At 44.9% G+C, this 26,806-nt stretch overlaps 1 protein-coding gene across 3 annotated transcripts in view; it reads right to left on the reverse strand.

Annotated features, from left to right (window-relative positions):
* ASZ1 (ankyrin repeat, SAM and basic leucine zipper domain containing 1) overlaps positions 1-25,954 on the reverse strand; it is a 43,038-nt gene extending 17,084 nt beyond the window's left edge. The window contains exons 1-4 of one of the 3 annotated variants that reach the window (XM_081023728.1): positions 25,668-25,950; positions 22,961-23,060; positions 14,159-14,281; positions 13,045-13,156 (exon numbers count right to left, since the gene is read on the reverse strand). In XM_081023728.1, coding sequence (XP_080879854.1) covers positions 13,045-13,156; positions 14,159-14,281; positions 22,961-23,060; positions 25,668-25,775 — 443 coding nt within the window. In that variant the 5' untranslated portion in view covers positions 25,776-25,950. Of the gene's footprint in view, positions 1-13,044; positions 13,157-14,158; positions 14,282-22,960; positions 23,061-24,212; positions 24,255-25,667 lie in introns of those variants that run through there. The other 2 variants (XM_081023729.1, XM_081023730.1) reach the window with 2 other exon arrangements.
* Positions 25,955-26,806: the final 852 nt, after the last annotated feature.

Consider the following 26,806-nt stretch of genomic DNA (forward strand, 5'->3'; position numbering starts at 1 on the left):
TGATAGAAGCGGTAAAATAAGTTGAACTCGTTCTTCACTATAGAATTCGCAAGATAGAAGAATGTGTGTGACAGATTCTACCTTATTAGACATACAAGGGCAGAGACGCGCATGCATTGGAACCCGCGTGAATTTGCCGTACAGCACTGCTGAGGGCATTGTCTCAAAGCGGGCTCTAGAGAAAGCCCATCTATAGGCTTCGTTAGTGATGTTAGTTAAGTAAGGGGCAGCTGCAAAATTAGGCCAAGCTTTTAAACATCTATACGTCTCTGGGAGTAGGGCGCCTTCTTGTTGTAATTCGATATCATAAAGTCTCCGAGTGATAGTAGCTTTTGCCTTGTTCAGAGTTCCAATAAAAAGATTTTCAGGGTTTAGGCCAATTTGTTTGATCTTGTTAGTTATTTGCATAAGCCAAGGAGGATAGGGAACTGCGGCCAGGAAGCAAGGTAATAGACCCTTAGGATTGTGATGGATTTTCAGCCAGAGGGATATTGCTTGTTCCCAGACTTTTAATTCCACTCTGGGCAGTCCTGCCTCTTGCCTTAAGACTGCATTAGGTGTACACTTAGGGGTAGCAAATAATGATCTTAAGAATTTAGATTGTACTGTTTCAAGGGTCTTAAGGTTGGCAGAGGGGCTAATTTGAGAGCCATATAGAAGTTGGGCTAAAGATTTTGCCTGAAAGACTGTTAGGGCCATCGGGAGGAAGCCAGCTCCTTTCCTTCTGAATAATCTAAGGATAGCATTTGCACGTCTTTCTGCTGATATAGCTGATGTGGTCAAGTGTGTTGAGAATTTGGCATTATAAGAAAAAGTAATGCCTAAGTATTGGAAGGTCTTAGTCTGTTCAATGGCGTTTCCCTTTACGCTCCAATTATCCTTCCTGAAGGAGCGGTTAAAATGTACAATTTTGGTTTTGGCAAAGTTAATTGTTAACAGTTCAGTGTTACATTGGTCACTAAACTTTCCTAAGGCACGTTTCAGACCCACTTTGGTTTGAGAGAGAAGAACAGCGTCATCCGCATACATTAAAATTGGTACTTTTCTGCCATTAGAGAACACAGGGGGGTGGGTTTCAACTTAAGCTCAACAATAACCAAGTTGCCAACTGACTTTCAGGGGCTGTTACTGCTTCTGCATTTTATTTCAGAATAATCACATTTCCCATAGAGACATTATTTTCTTTGTTTGTGGTACTCATTTTAAATTTTGTTAAAAGGTCATTTACACTTCATCCTTTTACATGGTTATACTGTTCCCTGAGGTGAGGCAAGAGACCAGTTCCGGAGAGGAATTTTTGTGTCTCTAGAACAGTTGTTCCCAACCTTTTGTTTTTTGGTCATACCCCACCTAGGCATCTCTAAAATCATCTAAAATCCTGATGACGTATAATTCTTATTATTCAAAAAGCAAACTCCTATTCACATGGAGAAAGTCCAAAAAGTCATTTCATTCTCGAATTGCTCCCCTTAAAAATCAAATTGCCCCCTGTGGGGCATGTGCCCCCTGTTAGGAACCACGGCTCTAGAGTAAGGGAGGGAAACCTCTAGCTCAGTGCTGGCGAAGCTATGGCACATGTGCCAGAGAGGGCACTCGTGCTGTCGCCCCAGCAGGGCTGTAGTTTCTATGCCAGGGGTGGGGGAGGAGGAGAGGAGGGCTCTTGCATCATCCAAAACCTGCGGCACCAGGGCCTGGCAAGCAAGCGAGTGAGGGGCTGAGCAGGCATTGACTTTTGATACGCCAGGGCCTCCTGCCAGTCTGTTTTTCCTAATCAGGAGTAAGCTGCTTTGAGTTCAGCAGGGTTTAACTCCCAGGTCAGTAATCATATAAAGACAGCAACCTAAGAAGGGGCTGCTGGGTTTACATGTTCGCTGGGCTTTCCCATTGAAGCCAACAGAGAAATTCATTCTGTGGAGGCTGAGATCAAACAGCAGCCTAAGAAACGGGTAATAATAATAATAGTAATAATAGTAATAATAGTAATAATAATAATAATAATAATAATATTTATACCCCGTCCATCTGGCTAGGTTTATTTATTTATTTATATTTACAGGCATACCTCGGGTTAAAGTAGTTTCAAGTTGAGCATTTTCAGGTTGCATTCTGCGGCGACCCGGAAGTAATAGGACGGGTTACTTCTGGGTTTCGCCACTCGCACATGCTCAGACGCTCAAAATGACGTCACGTGCATGTGCAGAAGTAGCGCATCGCGACCCGCGCACATGGGTTGCGTTCTGCTCAGGATGCAAACGGGGCTCCAGAACGGATCCCGTTCGCATCCAGAGGTACCACTGTATTTGTATGTGCGCACGCAATCATTATTATCTCATATTAAAAATTGGGAGGGTGGCTCTTAGTACAACCCGCCAGTGTACACCAATGGCCAGAATTGTGGAACCTTCTGGAAAAAACGTATTTCCGAGGTTTGATAGCTCCTAACACCGCTTTGTTTTGGAGTAATACCAGTGCTTTTTTTTTCTGTGGGGATGCAGGGGTACGCATACTCCTAAACGTTTTGTGAATTTAACAGAAGAAATTAACTGTATTTATTTTCCCCAATTTGAACTGTATTTCTGCCCCCCCGCCCCGGTGATTTTCTTGAGTCAAAATGAGAATACCCCTAATCTTTTTTTTAAAAAAAGAAGCAGTTATACCATAAAATTATTTACCAATGGAAAGATAATTTAATGAAAAATGTAATGCAATAACTTTTACGAATGACTATTTATTACAACAGCAGTCATAAAGAAGAAACATGAAACACGCAGAAAAAAATGAGATATACAGGTTAAATTGCCGTGCTGGCACTTTGCGATAAAAAAGTGGGTTTGGGGTTGCAGTGTGGGCACTCTGTCTCTAAAAGGTTCGCCATCACTGCTCTAGCCCATGGGCCAATCTTGGCCTGCCAGGCATCCACATTTGTCCTATGAAGCCAGGGTTACCCACTCAACACCTGATATCATGCAAGTAAGAGCAGGGCTTGACCAAAACTGTTTTGTGCAGCTACAAAAGCACACAACAACCAGCTGGTTGTCAGGAGCCTTTGAAGCATTGCACAATACAGGGACCCAGTGCTAAACAATCAATCCCCGCCCCACATCTGCTGATATTATGCAAGTTGCACATTGCAGTGTTACAATGATCACAATAAATGTTGCATGCAAAATACATTTAAAGTAACATATAATCACGTTTTCTTAATGTTAAGATCATCAAAAAGGAGAATAAACTTAAAACATATAGAGTTTTTCTTTTCATTTATGTGGGGAAGGGGAGTGTGTGTTTTTGTGACCAATGCAACACATTTGAGTTTTATTATCCTAAGCTCATCTGCTTTTATTCCTAACGTAAAATTTCTTGTCAACTATCAATACAATAAAGGTCATTAACCTATTGTCTATTTTCTTGGAAAGGTCTTTAATTGAACTTTAGGGGGGGAATTAAGAGAAATTCTGAGTCATATTGTGTGCCATGCTTTTGTTTGGTTTTCTTGTGTGTAGAATGCTATTTTGGAAGACTGTTGCCAGATAATGAAACTATGGGAAATTATATTTAAAATAATATAGTATAGGTTAATTATATATGACAATGAAAAATGGGTCTGTATATTAACATTTTCATGGAATTACATATAAAAAAACACAGCATGGCTTGTTAACCATCTTACAAACCACTAGAGGCTGCACTTCTTTCAAAAATGCTATCAAATGGACTTGCTCAAGTCTTCATTCCCAGGTAACATTTATAAGAGAAAATAGGGAAAAGGTCACAATCCTATTCTTGATTTATCAAAACATGTACCACAGAAAAAGAAAACGCTTATCCACAGAAGAGCAAATAGTTGAACCATAGCATTTGTCGTAAGAATTCAAAATGACCCCTCGTCAGTTACAATGATATCATCTCATTGTTAAAAATAAATAGGATTACACCAATGTAAGTTTGGATCTTGGCTGGATCAAATGTACCTTCAAGTACATTTGAAATACACAAATGCTTTGAGGAAATAGCCATTTCCTAAGTTCATTAACAATGAAGGCATGGGTTGTCATTTCAAATGATGCATTATGAAAGTTTGGCCATTTCAAAATTTAACTAAACAGAAGGAAGATGAATACGATAAATTAGATGACTCTCCAGAGCAATTTAAGAACACTGTGCAAGAAAATGTTCTGCAAAATTTTCCAGTTCAAAAATCTCCACAAAATCCACATCACCGCACATACTACAAGGCACTTAAAAATTGTCTAGCCCAAGTATGGTGTACCTTCGGTTTGTAGGCCAAATCAGGTCCAGAGAAGCTCCCGATTTCGTCCACAAGGTTGTTTCCCCAAAACTTTTCCCACATGCCCCACACCTGATGGCCTATGCGAGACGCATCACTGCTAAGATATAATTATGAGCCTTAAGGTGTATTTTGGATTGTGCACTGGCAAGAGAGGCTTGCTGTCACCACCAATCAGTTGGTATCAGTTCCCCAGGGGATTCTGTAGCATAGCCAAGTTCAGTAGAATGTGGGGCTTGAAGGTACTGCCTGTCACCTAATAGGTGCTAACCAAGGTCACTGGAGAACTCAGCAGTACAGCCAATCCCTGCAAAACTAGACCCTGACATCAGTACTGATCAACAGTAACCACTTGGCTGGGCTTGGAGCTTCCTTTCTAATTACAAAGGAAAAGTGAATCACCTAGATAGCTACAAAGGAAAAAAAAGGGGGCATACGTTTCAACTCACTTGTCAAAATGACCTGCTGAGCATGGGCGAACAGCTAGATCCAGTACCCCATCCCTAATCCACTCCAGTCACCACCAGTTTCCCGAAGTACAAAACAAGTCTCAATATTAATGTCACTTCCCCAATATTATTTACCTTAGGAAAGCACCTAGGACTAGGTGATATCTGGTTCTCAGCATCGTGATATATCACCAGCTAAACATTGTGATTTAGTGATCTATCATGAAGTCTGAAACATGAAACAATGTAGGATGGAGACAAAGGAGCAGTCATTGGAGATTTGAGTCATAAAGAATCCCACCTTTGTCATCTACTATTCTAGCCACTTAATTACGCTCGCTTTTCTAGCCATAAGCCTAGAAAACCTATTTCCAAACTCATGATACACTCTACTTGTTCAGGACATAGCAGTGCAGATTTATTCTAAATCTAATGCTTGGTACCTACTTACGCAACAGATCTTTATACACTTGCGGGCTTCTTACGTTTTTAGGTTATCAATCCAACACGACCACTTCCTGATTCAGTTTTGTTTTACCTCACCCCTATTGATGTTTTGGAATTGATGTATGGAAGTGAGAGCTGGACCATAAAGAAGGCTGATCGCCAAAGAAGTGATGCTTTTGAATTCTGGTGCTGGAGGAGACTCTTGAGAGTCCCATGGACTGCAAGAAGATCAAACCTATCCATTCTTAAGGAAATCAGCCCTGAAGGACAGATCCTGAAGCTGAGGCTCCAATACTTTGGCCACCCCAGGAGAAGAGAAGACTCCCTGGAAAAGACCCTGATGTTGGGAAAGATGGAAGGCACAAGGAGAAGGGGACGACAGAGGACGAGATGGTTGGATAGTGTTCGTGAAGCTTCCAGCATGAGTTTGACCAAGCTGCGGGAGGCAGTGGAAGACAGAAGTGCCTGGCGTGCTCTGGTCCATTGGGTCACGAAGAGTCAGACACGATTAAACGACTAAACAACATTGATGTTTTAAATGACAGCTTCCTTCCTACAATGCCCTCAGGAGTGGCATTTGTATTAAACAAACAATAATTTTCAGACTGTAGTTTTTCCTTGATCTTTTGTCTCTGCAGTAACCCCATAGGTAGCCACCAAGTTGGTATTGATGATCTTTTTTTATATATCAACAATTCCAATAATGCTGTGGCATGATCTCAACCCAAAATGATCCCTATTTGATTCTGGAGTACCAATACATTTGTGGTCTTATGTTGGCTTCGAACGTTCAGCTGTACTATATTATGTGAAACCTTTCTCATTATTAGAGATCGCATGGATTTGGCATACAAGGTGTGGTATTGTTTATGTTTTTCTTTGTCAAAAATGCTGCACATGTCAGAGGCCGCACATATGTTGACAGTGCACAAATGGGAAGGTGCCTGTACATTAGTAAATACAGAGCTAGGTGGGAGAGTGAGTAGTCTGACTTAGTCTAAGGCAGATTTGTACATTCAGCATACAAAGTACTTTTTCATGCAAGCATATAATCACCTTATGGAATTCACTGCCATATGATGTAGAGGGAAACAGGGTTAAATTGCTTTAAAATAAGATTAGCCAAGTCATGAAAAATAGGTTTCCCATAAATATGGCTAATGTGGCTAACCACTAAAGAAAACAGGATGTTATGTACTGATAAAACCTTTAGTCTGATCCAGCAGGTTTTATGCTCTTAGTAAGCCTTTTAAGCTGCTGCAATATACTTGAGACGTCAGCTACTAACAATAAAATGAAGCTGAACAATAAACAATAGGAACTGTTACGCATAGGAATGACTCACCATCCCAACAGTGGGATGTAATACTAGTCTACTTGAAGATAGTATAAAACGTCATCTGATAAGGCATTGTATCACTTGTTGGTACCATAGTCAAAGGAAGAGAACCCTGAAGCGACTCAAAGGAACTATGTACAAAGAAAACCAATGCAAACTATGAGCTTTCAAATATTAACTAGAATATCAAGAAAGATGGAACACAACCATCCATGTATCCACTGAACGTTGGTAAAGGACAATGGCCTCCAAAGGCAAGCAGATTTAGGTCAAGCACTGGGGAGGGGTGCATTTTTTTACCCTCAGAATATTTTCATTCTGTAGAGAGTTAACAGTTCCACCACAAGATGGCAACAGATGCTAGACAAGTATGGTAGCAAATTTTGCAGAATGTTCTGCAACTTTTCATTTTTCACATTTGGGACGATTTCTAAAATGTATTCCTGAAGCTAAGTAATTTAGTAGATTACTACAGGACTTTTCAGGCTGGCAACCAGGTAACTATTACAAATGGAAGTTTGTAATAAGTAAGTTTGCACTTCACCTGGAAGACACAAAAACCAAATGGAGCAGGGAGGTCCCATTCAAGTCTACTCACAAATTTCATGGGCCTCCTTTTAAAGACAATCCAACTCAAGTTTAGTTTGTGAGTAGGTTCCACTGACTTCCCTGTTTTGTTTGAATTTTAATGAGAGTTTCCTGGGTGACTTGCAAATTGACATACACATGGTTTGGCTTCAGCATTACATCTGAACCAGGGTTTGTGATTTTCTTGCTCCAGACAAATCATGAACTATTTTGTTCTTGGCTTATTGATTGTGGTTTGTCTGGGTTCATATGTAGCAATACACCAATCCATGGCTTAGCTCTGGGTAGCGTGCCAGAAGCAAGACTAGGGGAGGAATGAAGCGGTCACACTTTTTGTTGTGAGAACCTGCACACTTGTGTGTTCATGCTTAGCCGTGGTTTGGCTTATTTTTACATACTAACTGGGTCACTGATCTTAAAAAGTAAGAAAAAAAGTTATGAGCGACAAGATTTCAATCTCAAATTTAGGTAGCTATTCATGGATTGTTTAGGGGTCTTCAGGAATGAAGGTAATGTATTAAATGTCTATTGTTATTACAATAGAATTTACACATCTATGATAAATGTTTTACTGCTAGGTAAAATTTATCTCACATCACAGATGATTTCCAGGTTGACAAAAAAAAGAAACCTCTTCTTTTCAACTTTGAAGTCATCACGTATTATGCCTGGGATGTCTCTCAGTGCAGACCCCATTTACTGTATGTTCAAGAAAGGTGAAAAATAACTATGCAGTAGAACAGCTTTCAAAGTTACAAAGAAGCAATTTAAAGGAAAATATTTAATTGACACTTAACTGCGAACAAACACACAAGAATTTCTTTTAGGCTCAATCAAGAGACAACAAGCCAAATATCACTATACCACATACTTTGTAGTTTGTCTGTCTGTCTGTCTGTCTCCCTTTTCCCTTTGAATTGATTTTGCATGTGAAGTAGATGCACAATCTGAAAGTGAAGAAGAAAGGGAGCTCCCTTTTTGGAGAACTTGTAACCTATAACCGAAGAGGATTAACACTCTTTCAAGTTCAATACTAAGCCCAAAGGTTCCAACAGTTAAGTGTTATTGGCTCAGCTCCAGTGATAAAAGCGTTCAGCATTATCAATAAAGCAATGGAAACTACACAAAAAGAAATGTTTCCTTTGCGAACTCAAAAGAACTAAGATGGCACAAGAGATCCCTGCAAATAATGTACCAAGTTTCATTGATATCAATAGCCATTGTTTTATAGTACTGCCACTCAGATATGTGCTGTGCTCTGCCCGTTCTCTATGAATTCATTCTGACTCAAAGTACTATACTGTATAGAGGAGGGCTCCTATCAGGTGCTGTAATGTAGCTTTATGAAGGCTGAGAGTCTGATGAGCATCTAAGTTAAGCATTAAGGAAACAATATTGGGGGCCCAATCAGGGTGTGGCATTAGGCAGTGAGGATCATTGCAGAATCTGTCTGCAAAGCATTTTTATTTTGCAATTTGTTGTTGTTTAGTCGTTTAGTCGTGTCCGACTCTTCGTGACCCCATGGACCAGAGCACGCCAGGCACTCCTGTCCTCCACTGCCTCCCGCAGCTTGGTCAAACTCATGTTCATAGCTTCAAGAACCCTGTCCAACCATCTCGTCCTCTGTCGTCCCCTTCTCCTTGTGCCCTCCATCTTTCCCAACATCAGGGTCTTTTCCAGGGAATCTTCTCTTCTCCTGGGGTGGTCAAAGTATTGGAGCCTCAGCTTCAGGATCTGTCCTTCCAGCGAGCACTCAGGACTGATTTCCTTAAGAATGGATAGGTTTGATCTTCTTGCAGTCCATGGGACTCTCAAGAGTCTCCTCCAGCACCAGAATTCAAAAGCATCACTTCTTTGGCGATCAGCTTTCTTTATGGTCCAGCTCTCACTTCCATACATCACTACTGGGAAAACCATAGCTTTAACTATACGGATCTTTGTCGGCAAGGTATATGCACTTTTCCCAGGCTATATGTCTCTGCTTTTTAAGATGCTGTCTAGGTTTGTCACTGCTTTTCTCCCAAGAAGCAGGCGTCTTTTAATTTCGTGACTGCTGTCACCATCTGCAGTGATCATGGAGCCCAAGAAAGTAAAATCTCTCACTGCCTCAATTTCTTCCCCTTCTATTTGCCAGGAGGGGACTAATTCTGCAATTAGTCACCCTCTAAAAGGGGGGTTGACTCTTAAGTAATATGGGTTGACTCAAGTTCAATAGGGAGGGAAAACACGTTAGAATTCTCTCCCACATGACATTTATGTACATCGAATGGATTTAAGAATTTATGTATTGATTCCAGAGGTTACATATCATGAATAAGGAACTCTAAAAAGGTAACAAGATTAAATACATGTAGTATTGTTTAAACCCTTCAAACTTATGGCTGATATTTTTCTTCTAGGGAGCAGATTAAAGACGTATACTATGATAACTGTTCTGTATTTCTGCTTTGGTGTCATTGATAGTAGGATTTATTACCTAAAAGATAAATGCAACACTTTTCCCAGGCTATATAGATGTAGTTAGATGTGTCATTAAACAAAGTTAACTATCATATAATAAAACCAAGGCCACTGAAATAACACAGTAGAGCTGGCATGATACTATCAGCAACAATAAATATATTCTGTTAAATTTTAATGTGTTAAGTAACTAGATAAAAATCTCAAACATTAACCAAGCTATCAACAACAACAAAAAGCCATACACGGTCCCCATTACCCATTTACTTGAAATTTGCACTGAAAATACAGAGTACTGCTAGGTTGGCAGGAGCAGGGACCGAACAATGCCTGTTTTCTGGTCATGGGAGTGAAGCTGGAAAGGGCAGAGCACACTTTGGGGCTCCCCAGATGCATCTTGGATGGTGCACCTGAGCAATGAGAAATGGTGCTAAGGCCAGACAACAGCTACCATACTGGCCCAAATATAAGCCGCACCCGCAAATAAGCCGCAGCTTTAAAATTCAGGGGGGGGGGGAGAAAAAATACCCGAAGGCGCTCCCTTAAAATTTCACAGGCAACCACATCGGTAAATGGCAAATGTAGAAGAAAATCCTACGGGTACTAAAGTAAAGAGGACCCGTAGTATGTCCCTCGGGTAGGACGGGCGCCGCTTCACCACGCTCCTGGTGCCGCTTGCCACGCTCCTGGCTGCATGCTGGGCAGGGGGAGCCACACAGCGTTGCTGGTGGTTTTCCCCCTTCCCAACCTGGGGAGAGAGGACTAGGGACTGCATGCAGGGCGGGCGCTGCTTCCCCACACTCCTGGCAGTTTGCCCGCACCCCCGGCTGCATTCTGGGCGGGCGGGCACTGCATTGCTGATGGCTTCCTCCTTCCTAGCCTTGGGGGAGAGGACGGAGGACTATGCGCGGGGCAAGCGCCGCTTTCCCATGCTCCTAGTGTGTTTGTCTTGTGCTCCTGGCTGCATACTGGGCAGGGGGGGAGCCTTCCCCCTTCCCTGCTTCCTCCCTTTCCCGGCCGGAGGGGGAAGGGTGGGGAAGCTGTGGGCAGGGGCTGCTTCCCCGCATTCCTGGCAGCATCACGGGCTGAGGGGAAACCGTGCTACGGTGCCGGCGGTCTTCCCCCTCCCCCACGTTCTTTCCTAACCAGCTTTGGGAGAGGCTGGGGGAGCTGTGGACGAGACGGGAGCGATATCGTAAAAGCCCATTTTTGTCAGGTCATGAATTTAAGCCGCACTTTAACTTTTCATGGTCAGAATTTGGGGGGAAAAGTGTGGCTTATATTTGGACCAATCAAGTATCTACAATGCCAAAGATGCCCTAAGTAAAACAGCCACTACTTGAGGCTCTTTCAGGGGAAAATGAAGACAGAGACTCTGAGTGCATGCTCCTCAAGTTCAAAGAGGAGACAACAACGGAGGGAAGGCAAGTTAGGCCTCGATACCCAAACCGTCCATGACCGGTTACCAAACCTACTGCTTACAGAGAATCTTACCAGCAACAAAAAGGTGCTCTTGGAGAGGTCTGGCAATGCTAATATTAGGGTGGAGTCCAGGTGGTGATGGGTGGGCATTAAAGGTCTCAGCGGGCTGGGGTACTTTTTCCCAAAGGAAATCTATCACTGCCCAGAAGCCACTGAACAGCCAAGAGAATAAGCCTCTGTGGTTTGGGAGATTGGGGCGAAAAAAGAGCATTTAAGAAAAGGTAACTTTTTACTATAGTAAGCACATAACCACATGGTCACCTGTATTGTCCATCCACAGAGTAAAAAGAATTTTACTATTCCCTTGCTCCCTTGGATTTCTGATTGTGTAAAGTTCTCCTCAGCAGTGGGTAGATAATAAAACAGTGTTACAGATAATCAACTACAGTGGTACCTCTGGTTAAGAACATAATTCGTTCTGGAGGTCCGTTCTTGACCTGAAACTGTTCTTAACCTGAGGTACCACTTTAGCTAATGGGGCCTCCCACTGCGCAGCAATGTTTGTTCTCATCCTGAAGTAAAGTTCTTAACCCGAGGTACTGTTTCTGGGTTAGCGGAGTCTGTAACCTGAAGCGTTTGTAACCCGAGGTACCATTGTACCAATGTGGGTCAGTGTGAATGAGGGCTTGTTAACACCAGGAACTAGTCAATTGCCTGGTAAGCTGTGATAAGGAGGTATCACTGCCATGAAAGTAGGCAGGGAAATATTTATAAATTGGAAGTGAAAAAATTGTCTCTCCACCTTCCTCACTTCTGACTCACTGCAAATGACAGTACATGTGTACATGTGGGCAGAAAGGTTAGTGCAATCTTGAAGTCTCATAACATTAGTGGACTTTCTTGCAAGGCGAGCGAATTGGCTGTGTCCAGCAAGAGATAAGCTCTGAACAGATGGGAGATTTCCATACCAAACAAATACACTAATATTTATATCCTGCCTGACAACAGTCTCCAAGATGCCTGAAAACTAGTGGAAATTAATACAGTGGTACCTTGGGTTAAGTACTTAATTCGTTCCGGAGGTCCGTTCTTAACCTAAAACTGTTCTTAACCTGAAGCACCACTTTAGCTAATGGGGCCTCCTGCTGCCGCCACACCGCCAGAGCACGATTTCTGTTCTTATCCTGAAGCAAAGTTCTTAACCTGAAGCACTATTTCTGGGTTAGCGGAGTCTGTAACCTGAAGTGTATGTAACCTGAAGCGTATGTAACCCGAGGTACCACTGTTAAGTAAATGTAAGATTCTTTTCAAAATACAGTGGTGAGTCATGGAAGGCTTTAAAACAGGGGTAGCTGTCCAGATGTTGCTGGACTCCAACCCCCATCAGCCAGCAGTCAAGGATGAGGGGAGTTTTGGTACAAAAACATCTGGAGCGCTATTTCTGCTTTAATGGAACAGTTATAGAAAATGTTCACTCCTCAGGTCTAAGATATTGTCACTGCCAATGTTATAACCATTTAGCTTAGGAAAATAGTTTACTTTTCAAGAGGAGTGGAAAATTGCACAAGACAGTGTTTTTATAGTATTTGAGAAACTAGAAAGCAGCAGCTCTGAAAGAAATATCTTCCACACAACGAACATTGTAAGTGGATGTAACATTCAAAATACATTGAGCTTCTAGTCCTCGATCAAACCTGTTCTTCTGCAGCAAAACACTGCATGCTGAAAAATTAGTTTGCTTACTGGATCAACAGCAAAGTTTAGCCAATACAATGAAGTAAGTTCAAATCTTTTATCGAGTTTCTCAATGCAAATGGTTAACAAATATTACAAAACCATTTGGAGGGCTACTTCAGAAGAGGAGAAAAGGTTTAGGAGAAAACAGTACCCACATAAGGCGCTGTCAGCAAACAGAAACAGTGGTAGTACATATCAGAGAGTGAAGGCCAAAGACCTACTCAAAAGTTATCTATTGGTAGTAAACATGACAGAACAAGTTCAATTAAAAATGACTATAAGTCAGAAATTTGGAGACAATGTTGTTTGCTTACCTACAAGCAGCATTAGGGTTAGCATTTCTTGAGAGAAGCAGTTCTACACACTTTAAAATCTGCTCTTCTGAAGTATGTGCTGTACATGCAGCCATCAATACTGTATACTGATCTAAATGTAAATTATACAAAGAATCAATGATTCCTATAATAAAACACAATAACCAGACACGGTAAAAAAAAATGTGCAAAGACCAATGCTCGTTACAAGCACAACACACAGAAAGCACCAACTGCATTTAATTGGAAATGGAGAATTCATAACATTAAATTTGTTTAAATTTCAAGGGAAATTTCCTACTGGTCTCAATTTGAAATGTAAAGTGTAAACTTTAAATGCATATTTAAACTCAACTACAGGTTGCTAGATTTAATACTTATTTAAAACTATGTTCTTTTATTGTACCTGAACAACCATAAATATGTTAAAATACTCCATATAGTTTTTTGTCCTTGTGTTTACAACCAGTTTTGGATAAAATCAGATTTATAGCTTAGAGGGTACTCCATTATATGGCACTTGTCAGATAAGCAGGTAGCATCAGTGTCGAGAGGTGCCTCTTTCCAGCTTTGGCTGGTTTTTCAACACCCCTTCCTAATGAAATGTAATTTTCCAAATATTTCTGATATGTGTGTTTTTAAGTTACAGCACTCCAGATTCCTTGAACTGCTGTCATTTTCAATGCCTACTTCTGCCCCTTCCCCATTTGGGCAATCAAACTTTTTCACCCTCATCCCATATTGGAACTAGATTCCCTCCTTCCCTGAAATATAATACAATTTTATTATTTGTACCCCACTCATCTGACTGGGTTTCCAGTCTCATTCACCATGACAGTGGAGGAAGTGTCAACCCTGGGAGTGGGATATCACTATCATGTCTCTGAAGGCCTCATCCACCAACCTCTCTGCCTTTGGCCTCAAAAGAACAAAAAATGAGGCGCTCATTGTACCGAGCACACACCCAGAGTTTCTGTCCGGCAGACAGATAGTCATACATGTAACATTCTGTACAATACACTGGATAGACCCCAAACTCCTGCTGGATTTCCACCTGCATACCTGAAGTCCTAAAACAAATGCTTATAAGAATAGCTGATTTACTAAGGCTTACCCTTATCAAAGCTTGCATTTGAACCTCTGTTCAGAAGGATTTGCATGAGTTCCACATTTGAGACACTTGCAGCATACATCAGAGGAGTCCATCCAAACTTAAAAGTAGAATCCACACTTACACCTGCAATGATTTTATATATGCAAAAGTATACACAGTTAATAAAACAGAGACTCATACATTGTACTACTCTCTTCAGAGACTTTAGATACAAATTCCAGAGCTCGGCAAAAGCCATTCAGTATGCAGTCTTTAGATGCAGAGATCAATGGCAGTAGAGGTGGTTGAAATACCTGTTGGAGCAGGGAAAGTACTCTGAAGAATATCTGGCCCCAATATTTTGCCTTTCCTAATACTATTATCAAGAAGGCTGGGGAAAAGACTTTATGTATTAGAACCTGTGCCCTCTCTCACATTTTGCTGGACTACAACTCTCTTCAACCCTGACCACTAGCAATGCTGGCTAGGGTTGGTGGGACCTGGAGAACAACAACTGGAGGGCTAGAGGTTCCCCACCCCTGTTATGCATCATTATCTACTCCACTGTCTCAGAACTCTACCCTTTGCCCAGAGCAATAGCAGCAAGAACACCTGACAAAAGCTCAGGTGAGAGTGCCCCCAGGATCTGACCTTACCCATCTCTGCTATTGCAAGTATGAAAACAAAGTCACATTTTTATATCACTGGCAGCACTTGGTATTCTAGATCTCTCAAGGTGTTATTAAAATTCAACTCATCAGATTACATTGCCTGGCACAATAGAATTTGAGACATTGTCTGGATTCTGCCACCAGCCAGGTGATCTGGGCAGCACATCCTGTCTCCTACGAAGATCAGCATGGTAAGGGGGAGATCACTCTGGCCGCACCAATCAGCTAATGTAGAAGAACCTGCTCCAATGCTAGCTTTCTTCCATCCATTCCTTTTTGCATTGTGCATTTACACTGTGACTGTGGAAGCAGACACTCTCTTATTTTTTATTTACTCATTTATAATCACTTAGAAAATTACAGATACTTTATAAATGTTAAATACTAATTACCTGCAGGAACCAGCAAAAATAACATTTTAGCCACGTGGAATCCTCCACATAAAACTTAACAAAAAATAATCTTTAAATCACTTTTACTAAGGGGTTTAGGTACAGAGATCTATAGCTATTTTCTCTGGATCATCCTTGTATCTCTATTCTAATTCCATGAAGGTGAGCACAAGGGGCAGCAGGTGACAGACCCTGTCTCTCCTCATCAAACCTCCCTGGTTTCCAGGATGACCATGCAAGAAGCAATATGCCCACCTCCATGGCTAGCACAGAAATGAAGCAGACCAGCAGAGGCAAAACTCTTTTGTCCCTCATCCATCGGCCAGATTAGTAGAAGGCAATTAGATAGACAGATAGATAGATAAGACAGATAAATCATGGAAGCAACTTTTCTAGTTTGATATACAAGGTGATTTTAAACCAGCTTTCTTCAACCTTTGGTCCCCAGATGTTGTTAGACTACAATTCCCATCAACCCTGACCATTGTTGCTCAGCCAGTTGGGAATAATGGGCATTGTTCTTTGACAACATCTGAGGACCAACAGCTGAAGAACTTCAGCTTTTTCAGACCAGAGACCCACCTGTAACCCAATGTGCATTTGGGGATTTGTTTGGTGGCAGTGCTGCTTCTGTGATTCACATTAGGTCAGGCTAAGGCCCAGTACTGGGTCTTGACCCACTAGTTGAGGACTAGTGCCCTAGGCCACTTGCACATAGTCATATGCACTCATATTTCACAATCATTTGGACAATCACTAGAAAGTTGCTGAGCTCCTTGAGAACCTTTGCTCTCTTCATGTTATTTCTACAAGCTAGTAGAAATAATAGTCGTGTTCCAAAATGTACCAGCATCTTTTGTTTGACTAGTGTTATGTAGTGTAGTTTCACCCTGGGCCAACAGGGGGATACTGTATATAGTTTTCACTCAGGTCTGTAGATAGTTTTCACTCAGGTCCGCGTCTGTTATTTTAGGCGGGAACTCTGGGCTGTTGTGGTTACAATGTTGACAGCCGGCTGCCTATAAATACAGGCCGGCTGAGCTGTTCGCAGTCAGTTCTATTCCAGCTTACCATAATAAAGAGCTACTTGAAGAAATCGCTGTGCCGGCTGCTATGTCAACCCACGACTTAACTCTGGCGACGAGGATGGGATGGATGGACATCAGAGCACAGCCAGATGCGGCCAGCCTCTGAACTGAGCTGAATCACTGAGCTGAATCACAGAGCGAAATCACTGAGCGAAATCACTGGGCAGAACCAATTCAGAGCTGACTGTTCTGGCTAGAGCACTGTGTTCCATCCATCGCCCTTCACGCCGGCATCGGGATCATGGCTTCACTTGTGCCTCTACCGCTTTTTGCGCCAGCCTCTGAATCATGGGACTCCTACCTCGCTCGGTTCGACTGCTACCTCCAAGCCAACGAGCTGACAGAAGTATCACAGGAGCGGAAGCGGGGCCTATTCCTCAGCCTCTGTGGGCCTGAGGTGTTTGAGACGGCCCGAGCGTTGGTTGCGCCTGAAGCAGTCCAGGCAACACCATGGGACACGATCCAAGAGAAGCTCCGCAACCACTACGCACCAAAGCCGTCCAAGATTGCTGCCCGCCATGTGTTCTACCACCGGAACCAGGCAGAGGGGGAGTCAATCAACAACTACACCACTGCCCTGCGACAGGCTGCCATGCACTGTGAGTTCCGAGACTTAGACGATGCCCTGATGGATCGAATCGTCTGCGGGGTCCGGGACATCCATCTGCAACGGCGCCTCCTAGCCAAGCCAGACCTCACGCTACAGAAAGCCATTGAGGAGGCTGTGGCCTCAGAAGCTGCTGAACGCTCCGCCCAGGAGATCCGCAAGTCCAGCAGCCCGCGTCTTGCTAGGGAGCCAGTTCCGGTGCATCATGAAGAGGCCAGCAGTGAGGAGGCATCCTCCAGTGAAGACGATGACGTGCACCAGACAAAGCGGGAGCGCAGGAAGTTCCAACAGAAGTCCAAGGGCCAACCGGAATGTGCTGGCTGCGGAGGCAACCATTCCCGTGCCAAGTGTCGATTCAGAGACGCCATCTGTAGGAAGTGTTCCAGAAGGGGCCACATCGCTAAGGTCTGCCGATCGGCTCCGTCTGACACCCCCCCTTCATCGACTCGCAAGTCCAAGTCTTCACTCCAGTCTGCCAAGGAAAGTTGTTTCGCTCTCACCAACTGCCGCTGCCCGTCTGGAACCACGATTGGCCAAACCGACTCGCCTACGCGACGCAAGCTGAACGTCACGGTGCTCATTGAAGGAGCTCCATGTGACATGGAGATCGACACCGGGTCTGCCCTGTCCATCGTGTCATGGAGCACCATCAAAAGACTGGTACCCAGAGTGTCCAAAAGGCAACTCGACTCTCACCGCGTACACCTGAGAGACTACCAGGGAAACGACATTCCCGTGGTAGGCGTTGGCCGGTTCCGGATCGCCTTCAAGGATTTTTCGGGCCTGCTCCGGTTGGTGGTGGTCGAAGGTCAGCGGCCAAGCCTCCTAGGGCTAGACTGGTTTGATGCCCTCGGCCTGGAAGTCACCGGCATCAACTGCATCTCTAACGCAGAGACTGAGGGTCTGGTCAAAGACTTTGCCGAGGTTTTTGACGGCACCTTGGGCCAATATACAGGTACGCCCATCTCCTTTAGCCTTGATCCACAAGTCGCCCCCATCAAGCTAAAGCCACGCCGGGTTCCCTTTGCTCTCAAGGCTAAGGTGGACGAACAACTGGACAAACTGATCGCCCAAGGAGTTTTGGAGCCGGTTGACCACGCAAAGTGGGAAACCCCCATCGTCACGCCTGTCAAGCCAGATGGGTCGGTGAGAATCTGCGCTGACTACAAGTGCACGATCAACAAGGCACTTCAGCAGCACGCTTACCCGGTTCCTGTTGTCCAACACCTGCTGCATTCCCTGGCTGAGGGTAAGGTCTTCGCTAAGCTGGACCTTGCCCAAGCCTATCAACAACTGCCAGTCGATGATGCCACTGCTGAAGCCCAGACGATCGTCACCCACCGGGGGGCTTTCCGTTGCCGCCGGTTGCAGTTCGGGGTGAGTGTGGCTCCTGGCATCTTCCAAAGCCTTATGGAGCGTCTCCTGCAAGGGCTTCCGGGCGTGGTACCATATTTTGATGACGTCTTGGTGTCTGCAGACTCACACCAGCAGCTGTTCGAGCGCCTCCGTGCCGTGCTGACCAGGTTCCAGGAGGCCGGGCTCAAGGTAAAGAGGGAGAAGTGCCAGATCGCCGTTCCACAGGTAGAGTTCCTGGGCTATCTTATCGATGCCTCCGGTCTTCATCCAACCACATCCAAGATCCGCGCTATCCAGCAGGCCCCCACCCCAAAGAACAAAACGGAGTTGCAGGCATTCCTGGGGCTGCTGAACTTTTATAACATGTTCCTGCCCCACAAAGCCACAGTGGCTGAGCCTCTTCACCGACTCCTTAGCACTAAGACGCCTTGGGCCTGGGGTCATCGGGAGACGGCGGCCTTCAACGCGGTCAAGGCTCTCCTTTCTTCAGACAGTGTGCTGGTACAGTACAGTGAATCCAGGCCGCTGGTCCTTGCCTGCGACGCCTCACCTTTTGGCATCGGTGCTGTCCTTAGTCACCGTTTTCCAGATGGAAGAGAAGCACCGCTCGCCTACTTTTCCAGGACACTATCTCCGACGGAACGGAATTACAGCCAGCTCGACAAGGAGGCATTAGCACTTGTGGCTGGAGTGAAGAGGTTCCATGAATACCTCTATGGCAGGACTTTTGACCTCATCACTGACCACAAGCCACTCCTGGGCCTCCTCGCCGGTGATCGTCCAACTCCACCGGTCCTCTCACCACGCATGCTGCGATGGACTGTTTTCCTGGCTGCCTACCACTACCGGCTCATCCATCGCCCGGGGAAATCGATGGGCCATGCCGACGCCCTCAGCCGTTGCCCTCTTCCAGCATTTGTGGAAGACCCGGCTCCAGCTTCATCGCTCCTTCTGATTGAGGATCTTCCGGCAGCGCCTGTATCGGCTGCCACTGTGGCCTCCGCATCTGCCCAGGATCGCACCATCAGCCGGGTGCTCAACTGGGTGTGGAGGGGGTGGCCACAAGGGCCTGTTGCATCGGAGTTCCAGCCCTTCGCAACCAGACAACATGAACTCTCAGCTCATCGCGGCTGCCTGCTGTGGGGAGACCGCGTCGTGATTCCCCAGGGACTCCGTCAGCGCGTCCTGGAGGCTCTGCACGTTGGCCACCCGGGAATTGTCAAAATGAAGGCGTTGGCTCGGTGTTACGTCTGGTGGCCTAATATGGACGATGCCATCACTGCCTGGGTGTCCGCCTGTCAAGCGTGCCAGGAGTCGAGGCCTGCACCACCGGCAGCTAAGGGACACACCTGGGAGACGCCAAAGACACCCTGGTCGAGGGTGCACATCGATCTGGCTGGCCCCTTTCACGGCCGGACCTTTATGGTAGTGGTGGACGCCTATTCCAAATGGCTGGAGGTCGCCCTGATGCCCTCCACCACTACCGAAGCTGTCATCCGGGTGCTGCAAGGCCTGTTTGCAACGCATGGGTGTCCTGATGTCCTTGTCTCTGACAACGGACCGCAGTTCACGTCAGGCACGTTTGAGCGGTATCTTTTGGGACTGGGCATCCGCCATGCCCTAACGGCACCCTTTCATCCATCCAGCAACGGGCAAGCGGAAAGAATGGTGCGCTCGACAAAAGAGGCACTGGCGCGCCTGGACCGGGGAGACTGGCATGAGCGGGTCGCCGAATACTTGTTCGTGCAACACATCACCCCTCATGCGGCCACAGGGAGGAGTCCTGCTGAACTGCTTATGGGCCGCCGCCTCAGGTCACCGCTCGACCGGCTACACCCAGACTTTGCCGTGGCTGAACCCCCAGGCTGTGCCAACGCACCACGGTCATTTGTCCCAGGAAACCAGGTCTTTGCCCGGAACTATGTGGGGGACATCCCTTGGGTGCCAGCCACAGTAGTGGGAGTCACTGGACCTCGCTCGTACCAGGTGGCACTCGAAGACGGACGCTTGTGGCGACGGCACATAGACCAGCTTAGGCGCAGGGTTGGGGACTTGGACACTACCGAGGTGCCCCCAACTGCGCTTGCGGCTCCAGAAGAGACACGTACAGATGGCGAGGCCCCACCTACACCTCCCTCGCAAGCTGCCAGCGTGGAGCTGAACCAAGCCGTTTCAGAACAGACTCAGACCACTCCACTTGCGGAGGCTCCACCCACAGCAGCGGATCCAGGGGAGTTGGTTCCAACGCCACCTAGGGTCGCACCACAGCCTCAGCGAGAACTGTGTGGCCCTCCGGACTTGGCTACCAGTCCCCGGCGGTCTGGCAGAGTTTCCAAGCGCCCAACTTATTTAAAGGACTATGTTGTTGGACAGGTATCACTGTTGGTCTAAGTATGGGAAATGTAACCGATATGCTTTTGTGCTTAATTGAACCATTACGCGTAGTGCTGTATATAAGGAAACCATTACGATTGTAACTAACGCCTTATCTCGGTGGGGAGGGGTGTTATGTAGTGTAGTTTCACCCTGGGCCAACAGGGGGATACTGTATATAGTTTTCACTCAGGTCTGTAGATAGTTTTCACTCAGGTCCGCGTCTGTTATTTTAGGCGGGAACTCTGGGCTGTTGTGGTTACAATGTTGACAGCCGGCTGCCTATAAATACAGGCCGGCTGAGCTGTTCGCAGTCAGTTCTATTCCAGCTTACCATAATAAAGAGCTACTTGAAGAAATCGCTGTGCCGGCTGCTATGTCAACCCACGACTTAACAACTAGCTAGGCTTTGACGCTATGAAGAAAATGGTCCACAAATAAAGCTTGAAGTCAGCATAGAAGAGGAGAAAGTTACGTAATCTCTTTATCTTCTCTTATTGGACTAAGAGTATTTATTGGCTGAGAAGTCATTACTTACAAGAAAGCTGCTATTTTTATGGATAGAAAGCCCTCAAGTTGAAAAGGTGAAGTAGTACCTTAGGAGATTAAGATAAAGTTCCATGAAAAAACTCTTATCTTAGAATATTTCAACATTTTTGACACTTGGGAAGAAGTATGATAACAGGTTAATACATCATTCCTAACTTATGTTGCAATACCCCAGAATTACTGGATTCAGTCATTAGCAATTCAGAATTACGAAGACTTCTCAGCATTTGCTGGTGTGTTAATTTCTACAATGTAATCTTGATTCACAATAAAGAAAACGCACATTGCCATATCAACAGCAATCATGCCCCAGTATTTTTTTAATTTTTGTGGGGCTTTTTCTTCAAAAACCGAGTAACTTGGTAAAATCAGTACTTGATACTTTCACAGTCCAGTTCTATGCATATCTATTCAGAAATAAGTCCCAAATAAGCAAGCATAGACTGCAGCCTATTCAAGACAGAGGAGGAGATAAAGAGAAAGCAAGAAACTGACTACATTTTGAAAATGTATTTAAATATATGAGTAGCAGTAATAACATTTTTGGAAATTCTATAAATCTATCTAACCATCTTTACTACAGTTTCTCATAATTCTAGTTTGTATAAAGTAGCGTCCCAGAGATGGAACACCACTTGGCTATCACAATGACTATCACATTTATGCAGAAAACTGCATGTACCCTACTAGATCAATAAGTATGTATGTCTATTTCACCACACATAATGGAAATCCATTGCCACCTGTAGCTTACAAATGTGCGTGCCCATGGCACATAGGCAAAGCACTCAGCACTTGAAACACGTTCAATGACTTTTTTAAAAAAGTATTTCCTGAAGTCAGGTTATTTTAACCTGATAGCTCAAAATTATTTTTTGTGGCAGGAGTGGGGAACTGAATCTGTCAACGGGACAGAGCATTCAATTCCACACATGTGGGCCAGAATTGATGAGTGGAATTGCCCACCTGCTAATCACCAGACATCACAGTGATGCCAGGTGGCCCTTTTCTGCCTGCACAATTTGAAACCAAACTGTGCAGAAGAAGTGCCAACTGTCAGCCAATAGGCAGGCCTTGTGGAATGCTTTGCAAATGATTGCCAGGTGCCTCCAAACCACCTTTAATCAAATCTTTACCCGCTCCACACCTGACATCATATATAATGGACAGGTGGGCATAGCTTGACCAAAATGGCCTCATGGCTCAAATAAAGAGGCCTGGTGAGCTTAAGGCTAGAGGTTCTCCACCCATTTTACAGCTTCCATTCCCAATATAATATTTCAAAATCTCTGTTAATTAAATAGCTAAGTCTAGATTTTTCAAATCATTTGCTTTCAAAGTATTTTCTAAAGTGCTGTATTATGAACATAGCTGGAACCTTCAACATGTAAACAGCAAATCCAATAACTTTCAGCCATTGGTCAAGAAATTTGTTCTAGTTCCAATCCATAAAACATCAGGTGAGCTACACGTGCAGCGAAAAGTTTCCACATTCCTGCTTTTGACAGCAGCCTGCCATGATGGCCAACAGGCTACCAATAAAAGTCAAGAGACTATGAGAAGCAGTAGAACTCAAGAGGAATTGCTCTTGGTTAAAAGAAAGGCGAGCAACTCCAGTGCACATTTGCAAGACCTTACATTTACTCAAAGGAGCTCATAGGATTCCTCTACGTACCTATGTGAAGAATAAAGATTTACCTTATAGTAAAAACAACTTATCAGAAAACCTTTCAAAATCTATTTTATATACACACATCAAATTAAAACAGACAATCCATTAATCTTACCTGAATTTAAAAGCTCTTCAATAGCAGGCAAGTTTCCAGCCAGCAATGCTTTCTTCAATGCTTCATCTTTGTCATTTGACTGCAATATGTCATCCAGTTGCTAAACAGGAAAATTACTACATTGGTTTAGTGATTAAATATTTAGTTATTTTACACTTATATTCAACCTTTTTTCCAAAGTTCTCCCTACAACAAGTTCAAGGCTGCACACAATATTTATTAAATTTCTATATAGTGGATGCTCGGGTTGTGAACATGATTAGTGTGGGATGCACGTTCGCAACCCGCAGCGTTCGCAACCCACAGTGGAGTGTCTGCGCATGCACAAAGTGCGATTTGGCGCCTCTGCGCATGTGCGACCGCTGAAACCCGGAAGTAACCTGTTCCAGTACTTCCGGGTTTTGGCAGGTGCATATCCCGAAAAAATGCAACCTGAAGCGGCTGTACAGTGGTGCCTCGCAAGACGAAATTAATCCGTTCCGCGAGTCTCTTCGTCTTGCGGTTTTTTCGTCTTGCGAAGCACGGCTATTAGCGGCTTAGCGGCTTTAAGAAAAAGGAAACAAACTCGCAAGAACTCGCAAGACGTTTCGTCTTGCGAAGCAAGCCCATAGGGAAATTCGTCTTGCGGAACGACTCAAAAAACGGAAAACTCTTTCGTCTAGCGAGTTTTTCGTCTTGCGAGGCATTCGTCTTGCGGGGCACCACTGTAACCTGAGGTATGACTGTACTGCCCTTCATCTGAGGATAACAGGGCCGTTTACAATATAATACACTCTCCCCACTACAGAGGGACGCGGGTGGCGCTGTGGGTAAAACCTCAGTGCCTAGGACTTGCCGATCGTATGGTCGGCGGTTCGAATCCCCGCGGCAGGGTGAGCTCCCATCTTTCGGTCCCAGCTCCTGCCCACCTAGCAGTTCGAAAGCACCCCTAAGTGCAAGTAGATAAATAGGTACCGCTTTATAGCGGGAAGGTAAACGGCGTTTCCGTGTGCTGCGCTGGTGCTGGCTCGCCAGAGCAGCCTCGTCACGCTGGCCACGTGACCCGGAAGTGTCTCCGGACAGCACTGGCCCCCGGCCTCTTAAGTGAGATGGGCGCACAACCCTAGAGTCGGACACGACTGGCCCGTATGAGCAGGGTACCTTTACCCCACTACTACCATTTTATTCTCACAGTCCACCTTGGAGGCTTATTATATGGAATTACGTGACACATCAGAAGCAAATAAATGTGAAAAATGTAAAGTGCACCCACCCTGTTGAATTGTGTCACAGCATCCATTCCCACTTTTCTTGCTAACTGTACAGTCATACCTCGGGTTGAAGTTGCTTCAGGTTGAGCGTTTTCAGGTTGCGCTCTGTGGCGACCCAGAAGTAACGGAACGCTCACACATATGCTCAAAATGACGCCACGTGCATGTGCAGAAGCGGCTAATCACGCATGCGCGGGTGGCATTTGCTTCAGGATGCAAACGGGGCTCCGGAACGGATCCCGTTCGCATCCAGAGGTACCACTGTACTATACAGTGCTACCTCAGGTTAAGTACTTAATTTGTTCCGGAGGTCCATTCTTAACCTGAAACTGTTCTTAACCTGAAGCATCACTTTAGCTAATGGGGCATCCTACTGCTGCCGTGCCGCCGGAGCCCGATTTCTGTTCTTATCCTGAAGCAAAGTTCTTAACCTGAAGCACTATTTCTGCGTTAGCGGAGTCTGTAACCTGAAGCGTATGTAACCTGAGGTACCACTGTAATCTGTGAACTCTTGGTTTACAATTCCTCTATTCTTATAATTTGAAAATCCAATAAAAATGACTTTTTTTCTTTCTCTTTTGTAAAGCACACCTGGCTCTACACCAAATTTCAAAGAGCAGCACACTACACCTTGGAGGCTTATTAAATGGAATTGCCTCGACACAACTGAAGCAAATAAATGAGAAATATAAAGGGCACTCTGTTGATTGTGTTGTGACACCCATTTGCCCACTTTTCTCGACAGCTGTATTCTGTATCTCTTGCTTTATGATTCCTCTATTGTAGCCCATGGGCGTAGCTAGGATTTGGGGGGGGGGCGGCGGCGTGGGATGTCACATTTTATAAGTTTTTTTTTGGAAGGTCGCAGACGTTTCCTTTAATATGTAAAACAAAAAACCAAAGACTTTGGTTGGGGGGGGCAGGCTTTATTATTTCATTATTATATATTTATTGAATTTATACACCACCCTATACCTGGAAGTCTCTGCTGAGGGGGCAGGGACAGAACCTCAGCTTGTTAAGTGTTTCTATTGCTTTTAAATACTTTTGGAGGATTTAAGAGGCGACGCCCATGTTCTAGCCTCTGTTACTTACATTTTGAAAATCCAATAAAACCAATTTTTTAAAAAATGTAATATCCACCTGGCCCTATCTACTCCAAATTGCAACTGCTTGTGACCCACCCGCCCCCCAAAATAACACCGTGGCAAACTCTGGGCACTCAAAATAGATGCCCTCGGCCGTGAAACTCTCCACACAACCTACCTCACAGGGCTGTTGTGCGAGTTACAAAGGGGGGGCAAAAGAAAAGGGCTCTGCCTCGAGCGCTTCAGGTCACAAAACACCTGAATATAATAAAATGACTGTAAGAGGGACGCAAGGGAACCGACCCCAAAGGGCCTTTTGAGTAGGAAATTGTGCCTCCTGGAAGCGCCTCAGGCCCAGGCCTTCCTTACGTGCTTCTGAGGCGTCGCCTCGGCGGACCCGACGACCCAGCCGTCGTCGTCGCTCTCGCTGCTCTCTTCTCCGGCTGGCACCGCGAGGGAGAAAGCGCCGCTAGCCATCTTTCCTCCGCCGCCTCCTCTCACTCGACGGCGACCGCGCCGTTAAAAAATAACGCGGGTTTCTGTTTTTCAAATCCCCACGCCACCCTCTAACGCGCAGGCGCAGAAGGACGGGGACGCAGGGCAGCAACCGCATATGAAAGCGGGAAAGTTGAAACGCCCAGAGAGCACGAGGGACGGTTGGCGCAGTCCATCTTCGAGGAGAGGTGGGGGGGGGATTTGCCTCCAGTTGAAATGGTGAATTTATTCTAGTATGTTACAGTACTAAACGCCCCCGGGCGTTCAAGTGGTACATCAGGGGTTTGGGTTTTTTTGCGGGGGTGGGGAGTGGCCAGAACCCAGCGCCAGGTTTTTGTGGTAAAATTATTATTCTTCTTCTTCATTTGGTTTTACCCCATCTTGTCCCCTTATGGGACTCAAGGCGGCTTATAGATTAAAAAAAACAAAACAAGAATCACAACACATGGGGGGGAACATATAAACCATTAAAAACAATGAAACATGAACAGAATTAAAACTATTTACATATAAAAAAGCAATGAGCTACTGTCCTGATGGGGTGCAAGCTGTGAAATGAATACCTGCATGAGTTGTCCTGGAATCTACTCCTAGTGAATTTATCCTTCATAGTAACTGGAGTATTACTGTTTTGTTTTTGTTTTTTTACTGTGTGAACAGTAAAAGTAATTAATTGCCATTGGGGCTCCGTGGGATATAGCCTTTAACTGTGCTTATCTGGGAGTAAGCCTCATTGAATTACATGGGACTTTCTTCCAAGTAGGCAAGGTTAGCATTGCAGCGTGTGTGGTAAGCTTGGGTAGAACTGTTAAGAACTGGAAGTTTCTTACAGACTTTTCACATGAAAGAGGAAATGAGCTTGAAATATCGGGATCTGAAGATGGAAAAAAATACTGGTTTATAGAATGGTTGGATTTTAAGGAATGAATATCACATGTAGCTGCAGGACAGAGAAATGGAAGCCCTTTTATCCTTTTCTATCTTTAGTTTTTTCTTTTTCTTTCTCTTTCTTT

Source organism: Podarcis pityusensis (assembly GCF_964106645.2).
Source record: "Podarcis pityusensis genome assembly, chromosome: 10".
Classification (NCBI taxonomy): domain Eukaryota; kingdom Metazoa; phylum Chordata; class Lepidosauria; order Squamata; family Lacertidae; genus Podarcis; species Podarcis pityusensis.